Source organism: Pristis pectinata, chromosome 10, assembly GCF_009764475.1.
Source record: "Pristis pectinata isolate sPriPec2 chromosome 10, sPriPec2.1.pri, whole genome shotgun sequence".
Taxonomy (NCBI): Eukaryota; Metazoa; Chordata; class Chondrichthyes; order Rhinopristiformes; family Pristidae; genus Pristis; species Pristis pectinata.
In genome coordinates this window covers 35,725,696-35,750,181 of record NC_067414.1, presented here as the reverse complement: position 1 = coordinate 35,750,181, position 24,486 = coordinate 35,725,696, and the positions used below count along the sequence as shown (strand labels likewise).

At 41.5% G+C, this 24,486-nt stretch overlaps 1 protein-coding gene and 1 long non-coding RNA gene across 2 annotated transcripts in view; one reads left to right on the top strand and one right to left on the bottom strand.

The window, feature by feature from the left end:
- The first annotated feature begins 4,824 nt into the window (after positions 1 to 4,824).
- The window catches only part of zgc:172323 (uncharacterized protein LOC564165 homolog), a 37,614-nt gene continuing 17,952 nt past the window's right edge, over positions 4,825 to 24,486 (top strand). The window contains exons 1-6 of the mRNA XM_052024892.1: positions 4,825 to 5,051; positions 13,699 to 13,849; positions 16,341 to 16,490; positions 18,930 to 19,049; positions 19,489 to 19,584; positions 20,289 to 20,423. Coding sequence (XP_051880852.1) covers positions 4,825 to 5,051; positions 13,699 to 13,849; positions 16,341 to 16,490; positions 18,930 to 19,049; positions 19,489 to 19,584; positions 20,289 to 20,423 — 879 coding nt within the window. The remainder of the gene's footprint in view (positions 5,052 to 13,698; positions 13,850 to 16,340; positions 16,491 to 18,929; positions 19,050 to 19,488; positions 19,585 to 20,288; positions 20,424 to 24,486) is intronic.
- LOC127575331 (uncharacterized) lies at positions 5,730 to 7,702 on the bottom strand. Its single transcript, XR_007957033.1, has 3 exons — positions 7,545 to 7,702; positions 6,182 to 6,247; positions 5,730 to 5,825 (listed from the first exon to the last, which is right to left on the bottom strand). It is a non-coding gene; the product is annotated as an uncharacterized LOC127575331 (long non-coding RNA).

Here is a 24,486-nt window from a genome sequence, read left to right as displayed (position 1 = left end):
GAGGTGCTCGTGAGCTTTCTTGGCTGTGGTGTGTATGTGGTTAGACCAGGATTGGCTATTGGTAATGTTCACTCCTAGGAACTTGAAACTCTCAACCATCTCAACCTCAGCACCGTTGATGTAAATAGGTGCAGGTACACTGCCCCCTTTCCTGAAGTCAATGGCCAGCTCTTTTGTTTTGCTGACATTGAGGGAAGGGTTGTTGTTGTGACACCATGTCACTAAACTCTCTATCTCCTTCCTGTGCTCTGACTCATCATTATTTGAGATATGGTCTACTACGGTGGTATCATCTGCAAACTTGTTGAAGGAGTTAGAGCAAAATCTGGCCACACAGTCATGAGTGTATAGGGAGTGGAGTAGGAGGCTGAAGATGCAGCCTTGTCCATTGTTGAGAATAATCGTGCCAGAGGTGTTGCTGTCTGTCCTTATTGATTGTGGTCTATTGGTCAGGAAGTCAAGGATCCAGTTGCAAAGGGGGGTGTTGAGTCCCAGGTCTCGGAGTTTGGTGATGAGTTTGCTTGGAATTATAGTATTGAAGGTGGAGCTGTAGTCAATAAACAATAGTCTAACTTAGGTGTTTTTGCCATCCAGATGCTCCAGAGGTTAATGTAGGGCCAGGGAGTTCACGTCTGCCATAGACCTGTTTCGATGGTAGGCAAATTGTAGTGAGTTGAGGTTTTCTGGGAGGCTGGAGTGAATGTGTGCCATGACCAGCCTCTCGAGGCACTTCATGACAGTGGATGTCAGAGCCACCAGGCGGTAGTCATTAAGGCAAGTTACCTTGTTGGACTTAGATACTGGGGTGATAGTGGTCTTCTTAAAACAGGTGGGAACCTCAGATTGAAGCAGGGAGAGGTTAAAAATGTCTGCAAATACTCCCACCAGCTGATCTGCACATGACCTGAGGACACGGCCATGGGCACAATCCGGGCCAGATGCTTTCTGTGGGTTCACTTTCCAGAAGACTGATCCTCAACGGTGACCATGGTTTCAGGTGCATTGGAGGTTGTTGGGGTGGGTGGTGACTTACCAATCCTCTTCTGTTCAAAATGTGCATAAAATGCATGAAGCTCATCGGGAAAGGATGCACTGTTGTCAGTGATGCTGCCTGACTTCGTTTTGTTACAAATAGATAATTCAATATTTGACTTTTAGTAGAAAAGAAGCAGTATCTGACACCAAACTGTCAAGCAAGGTATTAATCTAATATGGTAAAATGAATCAAATGTGATATTTTGAACAGCTGTTTTTAATTTTTTATTCATTATTTGTAACTTTAGAACACAATTTGCTGGAACATTTTACAGAAATGTTACTCATATGAAATGTAGTCAAAGACATTTAGTCTTGCATAAGCTGCAGTTTCCTACAGGAAGGAGATAGAGAGCTTAGATGTTGGCATTAGTAATCTAATATTTAGCAGGTTGAAACTGCAGTTTATGGTTGACTGGTTTCCTCAGTCGTTCCACTTCCTCAATGTACATATATTTCTGAAGTATTAGTTCCTGGAATTGGAGAATTTTCAATATTTTAGTTAAACTCACTGTGATCTGTGACATTTCAATAGTAGCTGGTTCTAAGCTGATGTAAGAAATAGATTCACAATCACACAACACTTCAGTATCTTCCAGTCGGTCCCTTACTGTGATCATCTGATCAACATGGACACCTCTTACCTTATTTACAATGTGTACCAAACTCTTTATCAGATTAATGATTTGGACGACTTTGCCAAGTTTGCATTGCTGAATCTTGCACTGTAGGTTGTAAGTCCAGGCTGATCCACCTTATCAGTGTGTATTTGTAAACTTGCTTCAGGAGCATACCTTGGTGAGAGCATTCTCCGTGGCTGTGACTGGGAATTCCTTGTCTACTAGTTGCTGTGTGAAAATCATGTTTTCAATGCTGATTCATGTGGTAATCTGGATAGAGCATTGGCAATTATAGTTTGCTTCAAAGAAACAAATTCAACCATATAATCATGCTGTGACAGCAAAATCTTTTCATTTTGGAAGCTGCTGTTGTTGGATTTGCCCTGGATTGGAAATAGTGGTTTGCTGTTTTTAATGAGAACAATTGCCAGTAGGAACTAATGAAGTTTCTTTACACCAAAGATAATTGCTTGTGCTTTCTTCTTAAACTGCACATAATTATGTCTGCCGTTGTTAAGAATAAGTGAAGCAAATGCTATAGGCTGTTCCTGCCCTATCTTCTATAACAGAGCTGATAACAGTGCCTATGCTGTACTTGAAGCATCTCAGGCTACTTTTAGGATTCTCATATCTTACCAAACAAGCAGAGATTTGGTTCTCAAACTACAACTACATTAATTGAATGCAGTGTGCCAGTCCAATTCTATTTCTCTTAAAAAAGGATGTACTTGTCAGAAATGGAGTGCAGTGAAGAGTCACAGGCTTTGATAGCCTTCCTCGCTGTCCACTATGCCCCCAATCTTGGTGTCATCCACAAATTTGCTGATCCAGTTTACCACATTGTCATCTAAATCATTAATATGGATGATAAACAACAATGGACCCAGCACTAATCCCTGCAGTACACCACAAGACACAGGCCTTCAGTCAAAGAGACAACCATCTACTACCACTCCCTGGCTTCTCCCATTAAAGCCAGTATTGAATCCAATTGAATACTTCATCCTGAATGCCAGGTGGCTTAACCTTCTGGACCAGCCTCTCATGTGGGACTTTTCCCAGAGAGTAGAGAATCTGTGGAATTCTCTGTCTAGGGAAGCAGTAGAGGCTACCTCATTATATATACTTTAGACACAGTTAGATAGATTTTTGCATAGTAGGGGAATTAACAGTTATGGGGAAAAGGCAGGTAGATGGATCTGAGTCCATGGCCAGATCAGCCATGATCTTATTGAATAGTGGAGCAGGCTCAATGGACCAGATGGCCTGCTCCTGCTCCTATTTCTTGTGTTCTTATTCTTGGAGCCTTTCTTGAACAATGGAACATTAGCTATCCTCCAGTCCTCCAGCATCTCACCCATGATTAAGGATATTTTAAATATCTCTGCCAGGGCCCCTGCAAATTCTGCACTAGCCTCACACAATGCCTGAGGGGCACCTTGTCAGGCCCTGAGGATTTATCCACCTTAATTCACCTCAAGCCAGCCAGCACCTCCTCTTCCATAATCTGGATACGGTCCATGACCTCACCACTCTTTTGCCTCAGTTCTATAGTCTCTGTGTCTGTCTCCAGAGTAAATATGAATGCAAAAAAATGCATTTAAAATCTCCCCATCTCATTCAGCTCCATGCATAGATAACCATGCTGATCTTCAAGAGGACCAATTTTGTCCCTTGCTATCCTTTTGCTCTTAATATAGCTATAGAAACCCTTGGGATTCTCTTTCACCCTTTCTGTCAAAGCAAGCTCATGTCCTCTTTTTGCCCTCCTGATTTCTCCCTTAAGTGTTACATAGAACATAGAACATTACAGCATTATAGTGTTCTCTTGCATTTCTTATGCTCCTCAAGCACCTCATTTGATCCTAACTGCCTATACCTGATATGCGCCACCTTTTTCTTTACCAGGGGCTCAATATCCCTCGACAATCAAGGTTCCCTAAACATTGCCTTTTATTCTAACAGGAACATACAGATTCTGTAGTCTCAATATTTAACTTCTGAAAGCCTCCCACTTACCAAGCATCTCTTTGCAGGAAAACAGTCTATCCCAATGCTCGCCTGCCAAATCCCCTCTGATGCCATCAAAATTGGCCTTACTCCAATTTAGGATCTCAACCTGAGGACCAGTTCTATCCTTCTCCATAGTTATCTTGAAATTAATGGAATAATGATCACTGGATCCAAAGTGTTCCCCTACACACACTTCTGTCACCTGCCCTGTCTTGTTCCCTAAGAGGAGATCCAGTATTGCGCTCTCTCTAGCTGGGACCTTTACATGTTAATTAAGGAAACGTTCCTGAACACATTTGACAAGCTCTATCCCATCCAATCCTTTTACAGTATTGGAGTCCCAGTCAATATATGGAAAGTTAAAGTCACCTACTATCACAACCTCCAATGCAGCTTTGGAAAACAGAAGTGTCGACTTTTGCCCATGTTTTGTCATGTCTTCCAGTATATCTGGAATGACTTTCAGTCAGATTTCATCGCCCCCTTATGAGGGCAGGGTAAATTAATTCAAACTTAGACTAACTGGACACAAAATTGGGTCTTATGAAGACGTACTGAGGATATCTACCGTACAGCAGACAAGAGATTCTTGCACATTCTGCACCGGGTGGCACGGCGTGGATAATCTCATTACATGATCCCAGGACTAATCGATTTTGCCCTCCTGTATGTTTTGTGAAGGTAGATTGCAAATTAGTGTCAGGCGTCATGACTAGCAAAATCTTTCATATGAAGTATTTCAAAAGGAACAAATATTGAGGCAATTTTGGCTGCAACGAATCAAATGCATTTATGCAAGTTAATATGTGTCCTTTGTTGTTTTAAATGTATTTATTTAAAGGAAACATCTATAGTAAATACCCTTCATGCTCCACTTTCCGGGCAATCACGCTTCAGTGCCATAGGGATTACATCAACGTGGCGTCAAGTTGATTAAATGTGTTAAGATTCTGCATTCTTTTGCGCTCCTTAACACGACCGTGACAAATACTAAGGGCGAAGGCCCGCCCAAAAATTGAATGCTGGTAAAACATTCCAAACAGTCCCGTGCACTGATCTGGTATTGCGTGGGGTATATAAAATGCGGCTTCGGGAAAAATGCACACGATCAGCCCTCACTGAAGAAGGGTCAGTCGCCAGCCGGCCAGTCTGCAAGATGAGTCGCAGCCCGGAAAGGATGTCCTCGTACCGCCGCCGGTTTGAGGACTGCAGCGCCAGCAGCGCCTCGTACCGTGTGCGGGTGTCCAGCCCGTCGCCGCCTCACCGCCCAGTGCGGCCACGCTCCACCAGTTGTTGCCGCACCTCTGACACAATGGTACCAGGAGGTGGGATACAGGCGGGCAGTCGGACCGTCTCGGAACTTCTTGGACGTCGCATTACAAGGTGAGAAGCAGAGATCTGACCATTTTCTTTTCTATTATAGTGTAAACCAAACGGGTTGCGAGATATATATTTAAAAAAACGATTTACTGTGAAACAAAAACACATCAAATGAGTCAGATTTTAAAAGAACTTCAGAATTGGCATAACACTATTTGATCAGACGTGAAGACCCTCGGAACCTTGATCATTCCACATCCCATCTGGAATTCAGCATTCAAGTTTGGATGCCGCGCCTGAAGAAGTAGTCGGTATTGACCTTACAGTAACTGGTCTACAGATTTATCAGAGCAATACCAGAGCCCACAGAGTTAAATTATGAGGACAGATTGCATAAATGCCCTTGAACTTAATGGTAACATGAACGGATATCTAAAAATATTCCAATTGCTAGAATAGTTAAAAATTAACCCATTCTCTTAAGCAAGATCCAGAGAAGGGAAAAAGGCAATGATGATTGGTGTGTGTGGGGGCGAGGGGAGGGGGCGGTGATCATAACAAGAAAGGCTTAAAGGCTTTCATTTTGCCTTTCACGTCCTTAAGAAGTCACAGAACGCTTCACACTCAACTCAGAGCTTCTGCAATCTGCTGTACTTACTGTTGTAGTGTAAGAAATGTCACAGCAAAATTGCGCATAGTTATATCCCATAAACAACATTGAAATGAATGATTAAATAATATGTTTTAATGATGTTGGCTGAACGATAAATATTGACTTGGGCACTGGAGGACACTCCTTTGTTCTTTGAAGTCGTACCGAGGATGTTTAAAATCCATCTGAAAGAATAACGAGAGCCATTCTTTAACATATCATCTGAAAAACAGGTCATCTTAAGTCCACCAGAACCGGCAGGACCTAAATGTTGTGCTCAAGTCTCTGTAGCACAATCTCAACCAGTAATCTTACAACTCAAGTGAGGGCACCGCTGGGCCACAGCTAACACACATCTTAAGATTCCAACTCAGCTTTTCCGAAATGAAATTGCGATACATTTGTTTCGCAAAAAGAAGAGTTGAATTCTGAAACTTGCTTTCTCAAACCGTGCATGCCTGGGAAACTAAGTTCGCAAGTGCAAAGTTGTTAGTTTTGCTGTCAAGTTAGATATCAGAGATACAAAACAAAGGTAACTTACATGAGGCAAAGATCGCCCATACACATTTGAGGGGGAATAGTTTTCTTCCCTTCCAACGATAGCACTCTGTGAAAAATGACAATCCATTAATACAAGATGCGTTATCTTTAAAAAGCTGAATTAAATATTTGAATATATCAGTGATAAGCAGCGTTATAGGTCGTGTAACAAACGACGGGCCAAACAGGTTAAAACATTTTAAAAATGATATTAAATAATTATTCCGAGGGGGAAAGAATCCAGGATGTGATTTATACAAATCCAACGTGAATGAAATGCAATGTTGGAGATGATGCGTTTTTGCATTGGGTCGTTTGCATGGTTCATTTGCCATAGAGTTTTACCGCTCTCGCATTCTGGGACTGAGTAGGAAGAAGGGTCGGATCGGCGTCATTCTGAGTTATAGCAAAGATCATTTCATGAAGTCTCCTTAGTTGACGGCACAATGAAATCAAGCGTTGGTCAGTTGCATGTTGCAAGCGTTGCATGTATTTTGTATAGCCACTTCCTCTGTTTATTGAGACCAAATGGCTTAACATTTTTGGCCTCTAAAACGAAAAAAAAGTCTTTCAAATATCAATCCTGAAGGATGTAATTTATACATTTAATAGCACCTTCTTTGAGTTAGACGATGGAGATGTGGATTGCTGTAAAATCATTTCGCTTGATCCAGTTTTGCTCTAATCGTCATTTCAAAGTTACAATATAGAGTAATATATAAATAGTGCAGTTAGAACTTAATTCTAATTTTAAATGTTTTAATGTCACATGACGAGAGTTGTAGCAGCGTGTCGGTAGAAGCTTTCCTACACATGTGGACGGGGGTTGTGGATTCCGTCCGTCGATGTTCTTCCTCTTTCCGCTAATGTAGATTCAGGAGAGGGATCACCACCCCTCCCTCCACTCCTATCCACATACACCCCCCCCCCCCCCACACACACACACACACTGACACACCACCAAAAGCTTGGAAATATGAGAAATGAAATAAATTTTAAAAACATATTATTAATATGTAATCAGTTTTATGACAAAAAAGAAACATTAGAATTTCTAAATTATGACAATGAAAATCTGACTTTTAAACCAATGCTTCAGAAAGGAACGGTTGCGCTAGTTCCACTTCTAAGGTAATTATGATCTTTCTCTCCACTGCCTGCGTGGCAACAGAATAATACAAATTCTTTCAATTACTGTAATATTATTTTCCATAAATCACTATGTAGAGATGTTAATAAATTGTACCTTAACTGTAGTTAAAAAATGAACTACAGTAAGTAATTCGAAGTAGTTTTTGTAAAAAGAACCTTCTGAGAACTTGAAATGCTCTCAGTATTTTTGAGTTCCACATTTTGAAACCTACCGTATTCCACGTCAGGTTTTGTATCATTTACTCCCATTATTCCTGTTTGGCTGCGAGTGAAGTACTCCAGGTCGGGATTTGCTGAGTGTTTCTCTCCAATAGCGTCTTTCACCTTTTCATTGGGTAATCAAAAGCGTCGCCGTCCTCAGCCATGTCGAATCTACTGGGAAAGATCCGTTGCTCTTTAATTTGGAATAGGAGGAAGACAATTCAGCCCCGAATCTCCTTTCGGAAAGAAACCGTACAGGAACGTAGATTATGATATTACTGCCCCGCCACGCCGGCGTCTCTGTGCATTGCAGCTTAATCTCTTAGGTTATGCTTGCTTATTAGGAATGTATTAATAAATAAAATCCACCGACATTCAACCCGTTGTTGTATAGGGTGCCGGACCTGTTGGTGGTGTGTTTAAAAGGACGTTTTTTTTTTAAAAAAGAAAGCATAACACCATTCATTCTCATTTGCAAACAAAACAAAACGGGCGGATTGAGGTTCATTCAGCGTCCAACTGTTAATGGATTCATGCACATTTCCTCAATGAAACTACAGAATGAGTAGTACCTTGACTGTCGCATTTTAATTCCGTTAGAGATGGAAAGGATTTAACTGGATTGATAACGACGGAATTGTGGGAGAAAGTTAAAGCAGGAAAGGCACAAGTATGAAAAAAAAGACAATATTGTTGCGTTGAATGTCAGGCAATTTTCTGCAATATCGTAAGACGAATAATTTACATACACTGTTCCAGGAAGTTATTTTTTCCCACACTCATAATTACTCGAAAGGTTTCTTAAAAGCATCCATGAATAATTCTTCCCTCGTCGCCTCAAACATCACCTACCTCTCTGAAGCATGTGCACTGGTGCCCTGCTTGGCGCGCAGGGTACCTTCCCATGAAGGAGAGCGCTAATGTAATCCGCGCTAACAGGGGTCCTCATAGCATTTTATACAGAGAGATGCGTTATGGGCAATTGGGTATCGGGAACCTGTCGCGAATCCAGCAGTGAATGGATGTAGAGGCGCTCCCTGTGAGAACTGGTGTTAGTCCAGCGTCGTGGCTACTCCGCACTGGGGCTTTGCCTGCACCCTGGTCATCGGTGGGACTGGCTGCACCTGCTCCATGGTGGCAAACTGCTGGAACATTCCAGTCTCTCTCATCACCGCTTACTGGATGTGATGGAGGCTGTTGTCTCTCTGTCCCTTTGGCTGCACAGTTCTCTCCAGCACTCAGCAGCAATGCACCGCTCACACTGTCCCCCACCCATCATTTGGCTTCACAGGTAAACTCTCAACACCGAATCATGGGGGGATTCTTATGCCAGCAGACCACAGGGGTTTGCACCAGGTTCCAGGCAACCCGAGTGGATGTCTTTTCTTTCGGCCCTGGGGCAGGGTGGGGAGGGGTGGCTGGAGAGGTGGTACCTATAAATCAGCACACTGCGGTGTGGCACTAAGTGGAGTACCAGTGTGTTGGATGTTTTAAAGATGTTAATGTTCTTACATAAGGACATAAGAGATAGGAGTAGATCCCCTGGCTCTTTAAATTGCAGATCTACCTCAGCACGATTTTTCAGCACTATCTCCACATCCCTGAAGTCCCCTAATGTTCAGAAATCTAGTGATCACTCTTGTGTTAGAAAACAAAGAAAAATAATCCTCTGGAGTAGATAATTCAAGGTGGTCCGCCTTCTGGGTAAAGAAATTCCTCCTCATCTCAACCAGAAATGCCCAACTCCTTATTCTGAAAGTGTGCTCCCAGTTGTTGACACTTTTGCCAGGTGAAACATCCCCCTGCATACAGCCTGAAGTCCGTAAGAATTTTGTATGTTTTGATGAGATTAAACTCTAGAGAAATGCATTTCATTAGACTCAATCTGTCCTCAAACATGCCATCCTTGGAACCAGTCTAGTGAATCTTCCCTGCTCTCTCATTATTGTAAACATAATACTTTTTAGGTAAGGAGACTAGAAATGTATACAGTACTCCAGGTGCAGTCTCATTAAGGCCCTACACAATTGTAATAAGATTTCCTTACTGCTACAATCAGAACCTGTTGTAATAAAGACTAACCATTCCATTTTCCCTCTTAGTTACCTGCCGCACCTGCATGTTGGCCTTCAGTGATTTGTGTACAAGTACACCCAGTTCTCTCTGAACATCAAACAAGTCAAATACAAAGGCATGCAGCAGCATCACAGGCACATAGTATCATACAAGCAGCATTCATAAGAAAAACATAAATTAAATAGAAATTATACACAATTTTTACAAGAAACAACACAATTAGAACAAAAAAAGTCGATTTTAGTGCAAAGTGATCAAAGTTGTCGTAGAGTTGCTGAATTGTAGTGATTAGGGTTGTGCCGGTAGGTTCAAGAACAGAATGGTTGGAGGAAAGTAACTGTTCTTGAACCTGGTGGTGTGGGACTTCAGGCTTTTGCACCTCCTGCTTGATGGTAGCTATATGAAGATGGCATGGCCCAGATGGTGGGGATCTTTGATGATGGATGCTGCCTTCTTGAGGTAGCGCCTCTTGTAGATACTACTGAAGGTGGGGAGTGATGTATCCGCAATGTACTGAGCTGCCCACCACTCTCTTCAGCTTCTTATATTCCTGTGGATTTGAATTGGCATACCAGACCACGATTCAACCAGTCAGGATACTTTCAACAGTACATCTGTAGAAGTTTGTTAAAGTGTTCAGTGACAAGCTGAACCTCCTTAACCTACTGAGAAAGTAAAGATGCTGACGCACCTTCCTTGTCATTGTATCTATATGCTGGGTCCAGGACAGTTCATCTGATATGTTAACACCCAGGAATTTAAAATTTAAAGCTGCTGACTCTCTCCACTGCTGATCTTCCAATGAAGACTGGCACATGTTTGCCCTCCTTCCCTTTCTCGAAGTCAGCAATCAGCTCTTTAGTTTTACTGACGTTGAGCAAAAGGTGGTTGTTGTGACACCACTCAACCAGGTGTCCTATCTCACTCTGATAAGCTGACTCATCACCACCTGTGATTCGTCCAACAACAGTGGTGTTGTCAGCGAATGTGTATATGGCATTGGAGCTGTGCTTAGCTACACAGCCAAACTTTATCCAATCTTCCACTACTTAACAAAAAAACTCACACTTTTCTGCATTACCTACCATTTGCCATGTTCTTGTCTGTATACCCTTGTCTGTATCAGCTTGTCTGTATACCCTTGAAGCCTCTGCACCATTCTGCATACTGACAATTCCACCATGTTTAGTATTGTCAGCAAATTTGGAAATGGGGCATTTGTTCCTATCAATCTTGAACAATTGGGATGCAAGCACTGATCCCTGCCAAAACCCACTAGTCACTGGCTGACAACCTTCAAATGACTTGTTTATTCCCAGTCTTTGCTTTCTCTCCAATAACCAATTCTCACCCCAAAACAGCATATTACCTCCAGTTTTGTGTGTTCTAATCTTGTTGACCAACCTCCTATGCAAGTTTATCAAAAACCTTCCAAAAATCCATATACACCACATCCACTGGTTCCCCTTTATCTATTCTAGTAGTTACATGGTCAAAGACTTCCAACAGATTAGCCAAACACGATCTTTCTTCATAAATGTACAGAGGAATCTTGGGGTGCAAGTCCATGGGTCCCAGAAAGTGGCAACACAAATAGATAGGGCGGTGAAGAAGATGTACAGCATACTTGCCGCCTTCAGTGTAGGTGGTGAGTATAAAAGTCGGGAAGCCATATTCCAATTGTATAAAACTTCGGTTCTGGTCATCGCATTACAGGAAAGGTGTGAAGGCTTTGGAGAGGGTGCAGAGGAGGTTCGCCATAATGTTGCTTGGATTAGAGAGTATTAGCTATAAGGGCAGGTTGGACAAACTTGGATTGTTTTCTCTGGAGCTTCGAAGGCTGAGGGGAGACCTGATAGAAGTATATAAAATGATGAGAGGCTTAGATAGGGTAGACAGTCAGACTCTTTTACCCAGGGTGGAAATGTCAAATACTAGCATAGCTTTAAGGTGAGAGGGGGAAAGTTGAAAGGAGATGTGCAAGTTTTTTTTACACAGAGAGTGGTGGGAGCCAGGAATGCGCTGGTCGGGATGGTCGTGGAGGCAGATACGATAGGGGCGTTTAAGATGCAGTTAGGCAGGTACATGAACATGCAGGGAATGGAGGGATATAGACCATGAGCAGGCAGATGGGATTGGTTATATTGGCATCATTGTCGGCATAGATGTGGTTCCTCTGCTGTTCTATGTTCAATGTAAATCCGTGTTGGCTCTGCCTAATCCTATTATGCTTTTCGACATTCTCTTATTATATCCTTCATTATAGATTCCAACAATTTCCCCATCACTGATATCAGGTTCACTGGTCAGTAGTTCCTTGTTTTCTCTCTCCCTTCCTTCTTCAATAGTGAGGTCACATTCGCTCCTCTCCACTCTACAGGAAGAATCCAGAATCTATGGAACTTTGGAAGTTAATAACCAGAGCAACCACTGTCTTTAAAGCCACTTCTTTCAAAACTCTGCGATGGAAATACTTTGTTCTATGGAATTTATCAGCTATCCATCTCAACAACTTTTCCAATACAAATATTATTTTCGACTAATACCTTGTTCCTTCACTTCCTCGTTCTCGTTAGACCATTGATTCTCCCACACATCTCGCAGGCTTCGTGTGCCTTCTTCCGGGAAGACATACGCAAACTTGTTTAATTCTCCTGTCATTTCGTTACTCCCTTATACCTCTTTACTCAGGGGCTAACAAAAAAAAAACAGCATTCTGTGACACCTTCCGAACATGGAAAATGAATGGTGTGAATCTGTAGCAGGAGTGTAAACTGTAACGGTCGATAATCTGACACCAGCTCGAAATTTCACATCTATTTATAATATGATTAGTCACATCAGGATGAGTCTTTGCAAACGTCCACAAACTAAATTGGAATTCAATTAAAATGCTTCGCTGTCACACCTACTTTTGAAGAACCTCCATGGAATCAAAGACTGTCAGTGCAAAAACACATCGTCAGCACTGACACGCGGATTAGAATTGTTTCTTGGGTGCTCAGTGCCAGTTCAATTATTACGAGTTCGACTATTACAGTGCCAGTAGGACACAGATTTTTTGAGTATTTATTTTTGTTCATGTTTCCATAGAAAAAGAAATGGAATTATTAAAGAAATGCTAGCTTGTACGTTGCCAGCAAAGACAGGGACATTCACTGTCTGTAATTTTATCAAATCTTATCGTCCTTTTCTAATTTAAGGAGCGATTCATGCACAGCTTTCTATTACTACCACTTTTGGAATTTCTGAAATAGGGCCGAATGCAATCATCTACACTTACAGACTGCATTGCCTTGACAGGTCGGCAGGATTTACTCAAGTTTTAAATTATCGGACCTAAATTGCACGAAAGATTTCAATACTGCATCGACATTAACTGCGTAAAACAAGATCCTCCATTCTGAAAATATATCCAATTCTTAACTGAAAAGAAACATCAGTTACGTAAACAGCTGAAAGAACAGTTTAAATTATGTGGATTACAATGGTGGTATTCATCTGTATTTAAATTAATCTAGATGCTGTATGTTGCAAATGACAACCCCATAACATAACCATTAATAAAGGTAATGTTCTTAATGTCTTCCTCATTCTTCAAACTTTTTCGTATTTACACACAAAACTGCAATACAATAATACATTGTAAGTAGCGGAAAGTTACTCTTGAAGTTGCCGCCTATTTAAGGCCCAACACATGCATTCTAACTGATATTGTAATTGCGTCCATATTATCATTAATAATGGGTGAGTTTAGGCAGCAGTATAAACTTGTGACATCTCTAACTCTCGCAGTTTTTAACAGCGAAGGATCATGTAATCCAGAGTCCAATGTATTGTTTAACACCGATTCTGTTCTTTGCTTGCTTTCAGTATCTCCCTCTCCCTTCTTGCCCCGGCTTCACTCGAATATCTTCTATACTGTAGATTTTTTCTTAAGTAGATTTGAAATCCAATGTTCTCAAATGCTGGAGAAGGAGTGAGCTGGGCAATATATTTACTGTTAAAAATAAAGAGATTTGCTTGGACCTCTTGTCAACAAAGTGCAGTTTGAATTTTGTTGACGGCCTGAACTTTCTTCTGTCACAGCATGAGCACAATGTACCTGGCAGCGGGGACAGGATCTTCCCTGGATCTGGACGCCGCCACTGCAGCAAATCAAGAATTTATGAACACGAGAACCAACGAGAGGAAGGAGATGATTACTCTGAATGACAGGCTGGCTGCTTACATCGAGAAAGTAAGAAATACTGAGAGCGGCAGCATCCGAAACACAAGTCACCTACTCAGCCGCACTATCCCACCAGCACCCACTCCCGCCAATAGCTCCTCCGCAACTTACATTTACATCTAGTGCTATATAATGAACAATTATTAATGTCTATGCTTGCTATACATTAGGAGAATTGTCAAGCGTCTTTTAAGAAAACAGCAGTTTCACTGGAGAACGTGTCGGAATTTAAATATGCAATGTTAACATAATCCTTATTATGCGTTTTTGTAAACGAAAAAGAAACAGTGCATTGAAAGAGTAATTTGGAATTATTGTAATACCTGAACTTTGCAAAGCAGACGTGAAAGGTTATCTGAAGGGAGGAAAGTGCTGATCGATGCCCAAATTGAATGACCAGCAGGAGATACAGGAAGTTACCGCATTGTTCTAATGGAACAATAACATGCAGTAATTGTGTAATAACATTCAAATGCTGCTATGATTTGTTCCTGTTACATTGAAATGATATGAATTTGGTATTATATCAAATCTAGAAATGAATTTCCTTGAGACTATTCACGTCAGCTGTTGCGTGGCTTGTAAGAGGAATCATGTTTTCTCATGTAGTATACCATGCATATCGTCTTGCAGAGGTACATTGAAAGCCACAGAGTCTAATCTTGTATAAATAGAACCTTCATTCGTTCAGAGTTTAGTTGCAAAGTGAAAGTTTTTGTGAATATCAGTCTCGGTTCTGAATTTTTAAAAGGAATAAAATGGGATAAAGTCCCGGTGGTGAAAATTGTGTGGTCGCAATGTATCACACTATAAGTTTTTTTGTTTTGCATTTAATAGGGTCATAATTATATTACATCACCACTCAGAGACAAATAGCTCGCAGGCTGTACTTTGAACTCTACAGTTGAGGTGTATAAACCAGACAGCGCCCTGCATGCTGCTTGGATCGAAGTTGACGGGTCTTTTTCCAGAACGAGCAGGACTGTAGTGGGCTGAATGAATGATTCCCTTTTGTGCTCGCACAGAGTAGGGGATAATCTAACCTAATAGATCAACAATTGTTACAAAAGTCACCCAACTCTCGTCACATTGGTTTCATTGAGGTGAAAATCTGATGAGGTATACGATGCATAAAGATCCATTTTGTCCCAGCCGAACAACTACATGCTATAGAGGAAAGATCTCAATATTTTTTTGGTAGTATTGGTATTGGTTTATTATTGTCACATGTACTGAGGTACAGTGAAAAACTTGTCTTGTATACAGTTCATACAGATCAATTCAATACACAGTGCATTGAGTAGTACAGGTTAAAAAAAATAACAGAGTACAGAGTAAAGTATCACAGCTCTAGGGAAGTGCATTGCAGGTAGGCAATAAGGTGCAAGGTCACAACAAGGTAGATTGTGAGGTCAAGAGTCCATCTCAACGTATAAGGGAACCATTCAATAGTCTTATCACAGTGGGATAGTAGCTGTCCTTGAGCCTGGTGGTATGTGCCCTCAGGCTGCTGTATCTTCTGCCTGATGGGAGAGGAGAGAAAAGAGAGAATGACCCGGGTGGGTGGGGTCTTTGATTATGCTGGCTACTTCACCAAGGCAGCGAGAGGTATAGACAGAGTCCATGGAGGGGAGGCTGGTTTCCGTGACATGCTGTGCTGTGTCCAAACTCTCTGTAGTTTCTTGCGGTGCTGGGCAGAGCAGTTGCCATACCAAGCCGTGATACATCCAGATAGGATGCTTTCTATGGTGCATCGATAAGAGCTGGTGAGTTTCAAAGGGGACAAACCAAATTTCTTTAGCCTCCTGAGGAAGTAGAGGCACTGGTGAGCTTTCTTGGTCGTGGCATCTACGTGATTTGACCAGGACAGGCTGTTGGTGATGTTCACTCCCAGGAACTTGAAGCTCTCAACCGTCTTGACCTCAGCACCATTGATGTAGACAGGCACATGTACACTGCCCCCTTGCTCTTTTGTTTTGCTGACATTGAGGGAAAGGCTGTTGTCATGACACCATGTCACTAAGCTCTCTATCTCCTTCCTGTACTCTGACTCATTGTTATTTGAGATATGGCCTACTACAGTGGTATCATCTGCAAACTTGTGGATGGAGTTAGAGCAAAATCTGGCCATGCGGTCATGAGTAAATAGGGAGTAGGGGAGAGGGCTGAGGGTAGAGTAGAGAGATGGGATCCAGCATCTGTGTCCTTATAATATTGAAGGGAAATTTAGTGGGTTGTCTGGTAATATTTTAAATTTCACCCTGTCCTAGTTTCACTTGAGCTGGTGTGAAGCACAAATTGGTTTAGATGGTTTCTTCACACTGCTGACTCTTTGTGCCTCTGCTTTAGATTGGGACTGGGACACCAGTTGATGATTTGCTCCTGAAAATTATTTTACATGATTACAAAAGTGGAAATAAAACTATCCAAATCACACCTTCTACTTTGATATATGTTGCCACAATCTCTTGAACTATTTGCTTTATAATGTATGTTTTAGGTGCGGAACCTGGAACAGGACAACCGGATTCTGGAAACAGAGGTGAAGACTCTGAAGAGTCAGTGTCTACACCCACAAGGCCTGAGGGTTCTGTATGAGGAAGAGCTCTGTGATCTGCACCATTTAGCTGATCAGATGAAAGCTCAGAGGGTAACGCATAGCTGATTCTTCACAACAAGCACTTTGCTGTTTCATTAATCCAGAATTCACAGTCAAGTGCTGCCCACATCTGTTGCTAATCTATTCAAACAATTCCCTTGATAAGAAATGGCTATACAATGCCAGATCTAAGCTCAATGAGGCTGCCATGCCAAAGCAAGGCTTTCTACTCATAAATCCTGCCATGGTAAGGTGGTGCTGGCAGGGAGGAGGAGGGTGGGAGCTGCTGTGGTGGGTGGAAAAGCCTCATTCATAAAAATGCTGAAAGAATCTTTGGTAATTGGCTCAGTTATGCCCCCTGGTTAAGCACTGTCAGAACCACCAAAACATTCATTAACATTCTATAATTATTTAAAAAATCAAAGTAATAAAATAATAAAATGTTAATAAGTTAAACATAAAAACATCTAAATAATATAAAACTAATTAAAAATCGCACAAACACTAATGCCTTCATTTTCCCTACCCAATATCCTCTATTGAAATTCTCACAAGCTAACTGCTAAATTGTATGAAGTTTTGTGCCACAAAGCAAAGTGTGGGACCAATTGGTTAACTCAGAATCCTGAAACTCTTGACTGAAATATGAAAACAACTAAAAATTATTTGAACTTTTAGATCAATACAATGTTACAATTAGGTACAGAAGTAATCACAGTTGTCGCATTTAAGTTACTCAGCTTATAAAACCCTCCCTACCAGCAGTTATTTCTGAGAAAACCAACAAGACATAAAAACATTATGATAAACAACAAAGAAAAATCACAGAAGCATTATATATTGCTATTGTGGGAGCATGCTGTGTGCAAATATGTTGCCAAATATATCTATACAATAACAGTGGCTACTTTTTAAAAGAGCTTAATTGGTCAAGGGTGTTATCTCAATGTGGGCACCTATTTTTCAAAGAGATAAAAACCAAAGCTGATATTTGCTTAACATTATAAAATGGGCTGCTTTATGGTTGGTTCAGGGATAATGTAGAATGCCCTTCATTTTGCTACTCAAAAACAAGCAGTCCTGGGTGACAAAAGAAAGTAAGGTGGAAAGCTTCTACCATACTTCTATCACTGAAATTAGCTGCCTGTAGGTACATCATTATCCAAATTTCCTTCAATATTTGTGCAGATTTACTCCATTGTAATAGCAATGGAGTAGAAGAAGGGAATTAAAGTGGCAGGTGACAGGAAGCTCAGGGCTGAACACTGCAGGGGCAACCGTGAGTTTCTATTTGGCTGCCACTTCAATTCTCCATCCCACTCCTACACTGACCTATCAGTCAGTGGCTCCTGCACTGCTACATTGAGGCCCAACACAAGCTAGAGGAGCAGAACCTCATCTTCCATCTGGGCCTTCTGGACTTAATATTGAATTCTACAACTCCAGGTAACTTGATTTCTCTGTTTGTATCAGTTGTCCATCTGCGACACTGGCTCAGCTTGTTTGCTTTTTTTTCCTTCCAGTTTTTCTTCTTTTCCTCTCTTGGAGTGGTGGACATGCCCAGCCTGACCTACTAGCCTTGTCATCCTGCTCTGCATTGCACAACCCGTATATTCTTTTGTCTATGTTCTTTTGCTTATGTTCTCACTTTCTAATTGCTTTCATTCACTCATTGACCAAATAACCTTGTTTACAGCTTCACAAGTTTCTGCAGCTTCACAGGTTTCCTTTGTCTGATTTCCAGTTCTGATGAAGGTTCTTCGACCTGAAGTGTTAACTCTGTTTCTCTTCCCACAGATGTGGCCTGAGCTGCCGAGGATTTCCAGCATTTTCTCTTTTTATTTTGGATTTCCAGCAGCTGCAGTTATTTTTGTTTTGAATTTCTCTCTTACTTTGTGCTTGAGGTGGCCAGCAGTTAGCATTGACCTGGTCATTTTCTACAGCCAGAAATTTCATCAAAATGAAGAATTAGGACTCAGCATGCTTTCATACTTGTGTGGAGCTGTTCCTGCCAAAACGGGTGCTCCCGCCATGTCTACTGCAGTAAAGGCCATACTACGGGGATGGTCTCCTGGAGTGGGGCTGTTACTTTGTTCAAAGCTTGTTCTTTGGTTTTCAGTCTGGGGAAATAGGACAAATTCATACAAGATGAGAACTTTACTCCTGAAGGCAAGTCCAAGTTTGAGGAGAATCTGACCTTGAAGATATGATCCTTTTATCCTTTTAGCAAAAAGACATTTTCTGCATTTAATTGAATGAATGCCTAGTATTGACATTCTCAGAATATGCTACATTGTTTTCAGTCTTATCACTGTCTAAAGAATGTTAAGATGTAAACAATTTGTACGGTACAATATTCTGCTTTCTTTTGTCTCATTTCATAATATTATCTACAATATTATGAAATGAGACAAAAGAAAGCAGAAATATTACTGCAGAAGAAAATAATATTGCAATAAAAACTAAACCTTTTTTTTTTAATTACCACAGGATATAGCAATTGCTGAGAGGAATGCTATGACAGGACAACTGGAGACCATGAAGATCAAATATGAAGAAACTGTCGTGGCTCGGAAGAAGGCAGAACATGAAATTGAAACATTCCACCCAGTAAGTAAATTGCTACTGTCCATCTTCCCACCTGTTTGCTAAGCTATGGTATTTACCTACTGTCTGTATGTCTATCTTCTTCAGAGTTTGTTTACCCTTCTGTCTCCAAAAAGGCTCAGTATTGAGATATCTACATTTCAGTGTTTAATAAATATGTAAGTGGAATGTAGCGGAGGTGAATTTCTTTGCGTGTGCTCTCAACAGACACAGCTGCAACAGTTAAATAGGAAGTGTAATGGAAATGCCATTGAGACAACCTTTCTGTCGTTTCCATCGGCTCTTCCATCAAAGTTACAACAGGTGAACATGGCAACCTTGCCGAAATTCAACAAGATTGTGTTTATTTAACTTCAGGTCTACATACACATATTTCATTTGTCTTCCAATGTTAATTTCAGTTATATCTAAGAGTTAATAACAGGCATTATATTTATTGCAGGATGTTGATGCTGCCACAACAGCATGTATGGACCTTGAAAAGCAGCTGGAGAACCTTGAAGCTGAACTTGAATTTCTAAAAAGAGTGCACAAGGAGGTATAATTCCATACTCAAAATAATATAAAACCTAATTTAGAAGTTAGGTATTCATGATAGTTTTAACATTTCTATTTTTAAGGGATGAAGGATTTGAAAAAGAAAACTAGAAATTGAGTCGTGTGGAGAATAGAATGCACAATGACAATTTTGATTAAATGAACTGTTTTAATTCTCCAAAAACGTAACACAAAGTATACATTAAATTAATTAAAAATTATTAAATTAAATTTTATTTACAGCGTGGTTACAGGCCCTTCCGGCCCAACGAGTCCACGCCGCCCATTTTAAACCCAAATTAACCTACCCATACGTCTTTGCAATGTGGGAGGAAACCGGAGCACCCAGAGGAAACCCACACAAACACGGGAGAACTTACAAACTCCTTACAGACAGCGACGGGAATGAAACCCCGATCACTGGCGCTGTATAGTGTGTATATGATAGACAAACAAATCTCTGCAAGGCAGAAACAGAGGTTTTGTATTATTTTTCAATGAATTTTTTGAAAAGATAAATATATCACACAGACAATGACTACATTGAATGTGTTCTTATACAGAAAGTTATCAGAGCAACATATAGGCCCATAAATAAGGAAACATTGATGTATAGCTTTTCTTTTCTTTTATAGTAATCAATTTAACTGAAATATCTTGATTTTGGTGATATTGTTAATTATGAATTATTTATCTGTTAAATAGGAAATTGAAGAACTAACAAAACAGATCTATAGCATTTTTGCCAGTGTTGATGTCAGCTATACAATTCCAGACTTGGCTGCTACACTTAAAGATATTCAACTTCAGTATGAAGAAATGTCAGCAAAGAATCTGGAGGTAAGATGGTACAGGCACTTGGAAAAGGTTGAATTAATTAAGACGAACCAATACAGATTTGAGATAGAGAGATTGAGTCTGACCAATCTAACTGAATTTTTTGGTGAAGTAACAGAGAAGACTGATGAAGAGAATAACGTGGATGTTGACCTTATGAATGTTAGAAAGCATTTGACAAAGTGGCACAGAAAAGGCTGAGACTCTTGAAATAGAAGGATCGGTGATAGCTTGGATAAAGAATTGGCGCAAGGATAGCAAACATTGGGTTGTGGTCAATGATTGCTAATCAGTTTGGAGCCTCCCAAGGATCAGTGATAGCACCACTATTTTTTTAAACATACAAATGACTTGGATGTCAGATTATAAAAGAAATTGTTGACATTTGCTGATGATAACATATCTGGTGGTGGCAGCAGGGATGGGGAGAAGCAAGTGAGATCAAATGAGACAGTTCTAAAGAGTGTGCAGGAACAGACAGACCTAGGGGTTCATATACATAGACCTTTGAATGTGGTTATATCTAATTGAGAGAATAGTTAGTAAAACATAAGGGATATTGTGCTTCATAAACATCGGGACTTAGTACAAAAGCAATGAAATTATATTGAACCTTTATAAAGCTCCGTTCAGAGCACAACTACAGTGCTGCATCCCAATCTGAAAACCACGTTTTAAGAAGGTTGTGAAAGACATTGGAAGGGTGCAGAGAGGAATTTACAGAATGGTCACAGGGACACAGGACTAGATACTAGATTTGGTTGGAGAAATGAGGTAAAGAGCATTGAGGGAATATTTGAACATAGAACAGTACAGCACAGTACAGGCTCTTTGGCCCACGATGTTGTGCCGACCTCTATAAATCTTATCAGCATTCTATCTATCTCCCTCTCTACTTTACCTCCATAACCCTCTGTTGTTCTTTCATCTGTCTGCCTATCTAAGAGTCTCTCAAATGACCCTATCGTATCAGTCCCTATGACACCTCCCCCCCCACCCCCCACCCCCAGAAGTGCATTCCAGGCACCCACCACTCTCTGTGTAAAAGACCTACCTCTGATGTCTCCCCTGAACTTTCCTCCACGCACCTTAAATGGGTGACCTCTAGTATTAGCCATTGCCACCCTGGGGAAAAGATGCTGGCTGTCCACTCTGTCTATGCCTCTCATATACCTCTATCGTCTCCTCTCATCCTCCATCACTCCAAAGAGAAAGCCCTAATCACTCAACCTCTCCTCATAAGACATGTTCTCCAACCCAGGTAGCATCCTTGTAAGTCTCCTCTGCACCCTCTCCAAAGCTTCCACATTGTTTCTATAATGTGGTGACCAGATCTGAACACAATACTCCAAGTGTGGTCTAACCAGAGTCTTTTAGAGCTGCAACATTTCCTCTTGGCTCTTGAGCTCAATCGCCTGGCTAATGAAGGCCAGCACACCATACATCTTCTTAACTGCCCTATCCACTTGTGCGGCAACTTTGAGGGATCTATGTACTTGGACCCCCAAGATCTTTCTGTTCCTCCACACTGCTAAGAATCCTGCTATTAACCATGTACTCTGCTTTCAAGTTTGTTCTTCTAAGGTGTATCATTTCACACTTCTCCAGATTAAAGTCCATCTGCCACTTCTCCACCCAGCTCTGCATCCTGTCTAAATCCCATTGCAACCTAGGACAACCTTCTTCACTATCTACTGCACCACCAACCTTCATGTCATCTGCAAGCTTACCAACCCATCCTTCTACTTCCTCATCCAAATCATTTGTAAAAATCATAAAGAGCAGGGGTCCCAGAACAGATCCCTGCAGAACACCAATAGTCACAGACCTCCAGGTTGAATACTCCCCTTCTACAACCACTCTGTGCATTCTGTGGCAAGCCAATTTCGAATCCACACGGCCAATTTTCCGTGGATCCCATACCCCATGACTTTCTGAATGAGCTTACCATGGGGAAACCTTGTTAAACGCCTTGATAAAATCCATATATACCTCATCCACTGCACTACCTTCATCAACTTGTCCTGTCACTTCCTCAAAAAACTCTATTAGGCTCGTGAGGCATGACCTACCCTTCACAAAGCCATGTTGACTATCCCTAATAAGACTACGTTTCTCCAAATGCTCATAAATCCTGTCCCTAAGAATCCTCTCCAATAGTTTGCCCACCACTGGTGTAAGACTCACTGGTCTATAATTCCCAGGATTATCCCTTTTACCTTTCTGTAATAAAAGAACAACGTTTGCCATCCTCCAATCCTCTGGTACCACTCCTGTGGCCAGGGAGGACTAAAAGTTCATCATTAGTGCTCCAGCAATCTCTTCCCTCACTTCCCATAGTAATCTGGGGTATATCCTGTCCGACCCTAGGGATTTATCTATCCTAATGCTTTTTAGTAGCTCCAACACTGCTTCTTTCTTAACCTCGACATGCTTCAACACATTTGCCTGTGGAACGCTAAACTCACATTTGTCTAATCCCCCTTCCTGGTGAACACTGAAGCAAAATATTCATTTAGGACCTCCCCTACCTTCTTTGCCTCCAGACACATTTTCCCACCTTATCCCTGAGCGGTCCTACCCTCACCCTAGACATCCTCTTGTTCCTCACATACGTGTAGAACACCTTAGGGTTTTCCTTAAACCTACTTGCCAAGGTCTTCTCATGTTCCCTTCTAGCTCTCCCAAGTCTCTTCTTAAACTCCTTCCTGGCTACCTTATAACTCTCAAGACCCCTGTCTGATTTTTGCTTCCTAAACCTTAAATATGCTTCCTTCTTCCTCTTGACTAAACCTTCCATCTTTATCGTTAACCATGGTTCCTTCACCCTTCCATCCTTTCCTTGTCTCAGTGGGACAAACCTATCTAGAACCCCATGCAAGTGCTCCCTAAACAATCTCCACATTTCTGCAGTGCATTTACCAGAGAATATCTGTTCCCAGTTTATGCTCCCAAGTTCCTGCCTAATACCATCGTAATTTGCCCTCTCCCAATTAAATACTTTCCCATAATGTCTGCTTCTATCTTTGTCCATGGCTATGCTAAAGGTCAGGGAGTTGTGGTCACTATCCCCGAAATGCTCACCTACCGAGAGGTCTTTCACCTGACTAGGTTCATTGCCTGATACCAGACCCAGCATGGCCTCTCCTCTAGTCGGCCTGTCTACATAGTGTGTCAGGAATCCTTCCTGTACACACCTGACAAATTCTGCCCCATCTAAACCCTTTGCACTAAGGAGGTGCCAATCAATATTAGAGAAGTTGAAGTCACCCATGAAAACAACCCTGTTATTTTTGCACCTTTCCAAAATCTGCCTCCTGATCTGCTCCTCCATGTCCCAATCGCTATTTGGGGGCCTATAGAATACTCCCAATGGAGTGATTGCTCCCTTCCTGTTTCTGACTTGCACCACACTGACTCAATAGACAATCCTACCATGATATCCTCCTTTCCTACAGCTGTGATGTTATCCCTGATTAGCAATGCCACCCCCACCCCTCTACCCCCTTCCCTATCCCTTTTGAAACATCAAAACCCTGTAACCTCAAGCAGCCAATCCTGCCCTTGCAACAGCCAAATCTCTGTAATGGCCACAACATCATAATTCCATGTACTGATCCGTGCTCTAAGTTCAACCCCCTTATTCTTAACACTTCAAGCATTAAGGTAAACACATTTCAACCCATCTAACTGATTGTATTTATGCCCCCTCCACTGCCTATCCTTCCTCACCTTCTCTGTACACATCACATCTACTTCTACACCAACTGATCCATCTTCTAATCTAACACTCCGGTTCCCATCCCCCTGCCAACCTGGTTTAAACCCTCCCCAACAGCTCTAGTAAACCTGCCCACAAGCACATTGGTCCCCCTCCAGTTCAGGTGTAACCCGTCCCTTTTGTATAGGTCATATCTGCCCCAGAAGAGATTCCAATGATCCACAAATCTGAACCCCTGCCCCCTGCACCAACTCTTCAGCTACTCATTAGTCTGCTGTATCTTCCTATTCATTCCCTCCCTGGCGTGTGGCATATACAGCAATCCAGAGATTACCACCCTGAGGT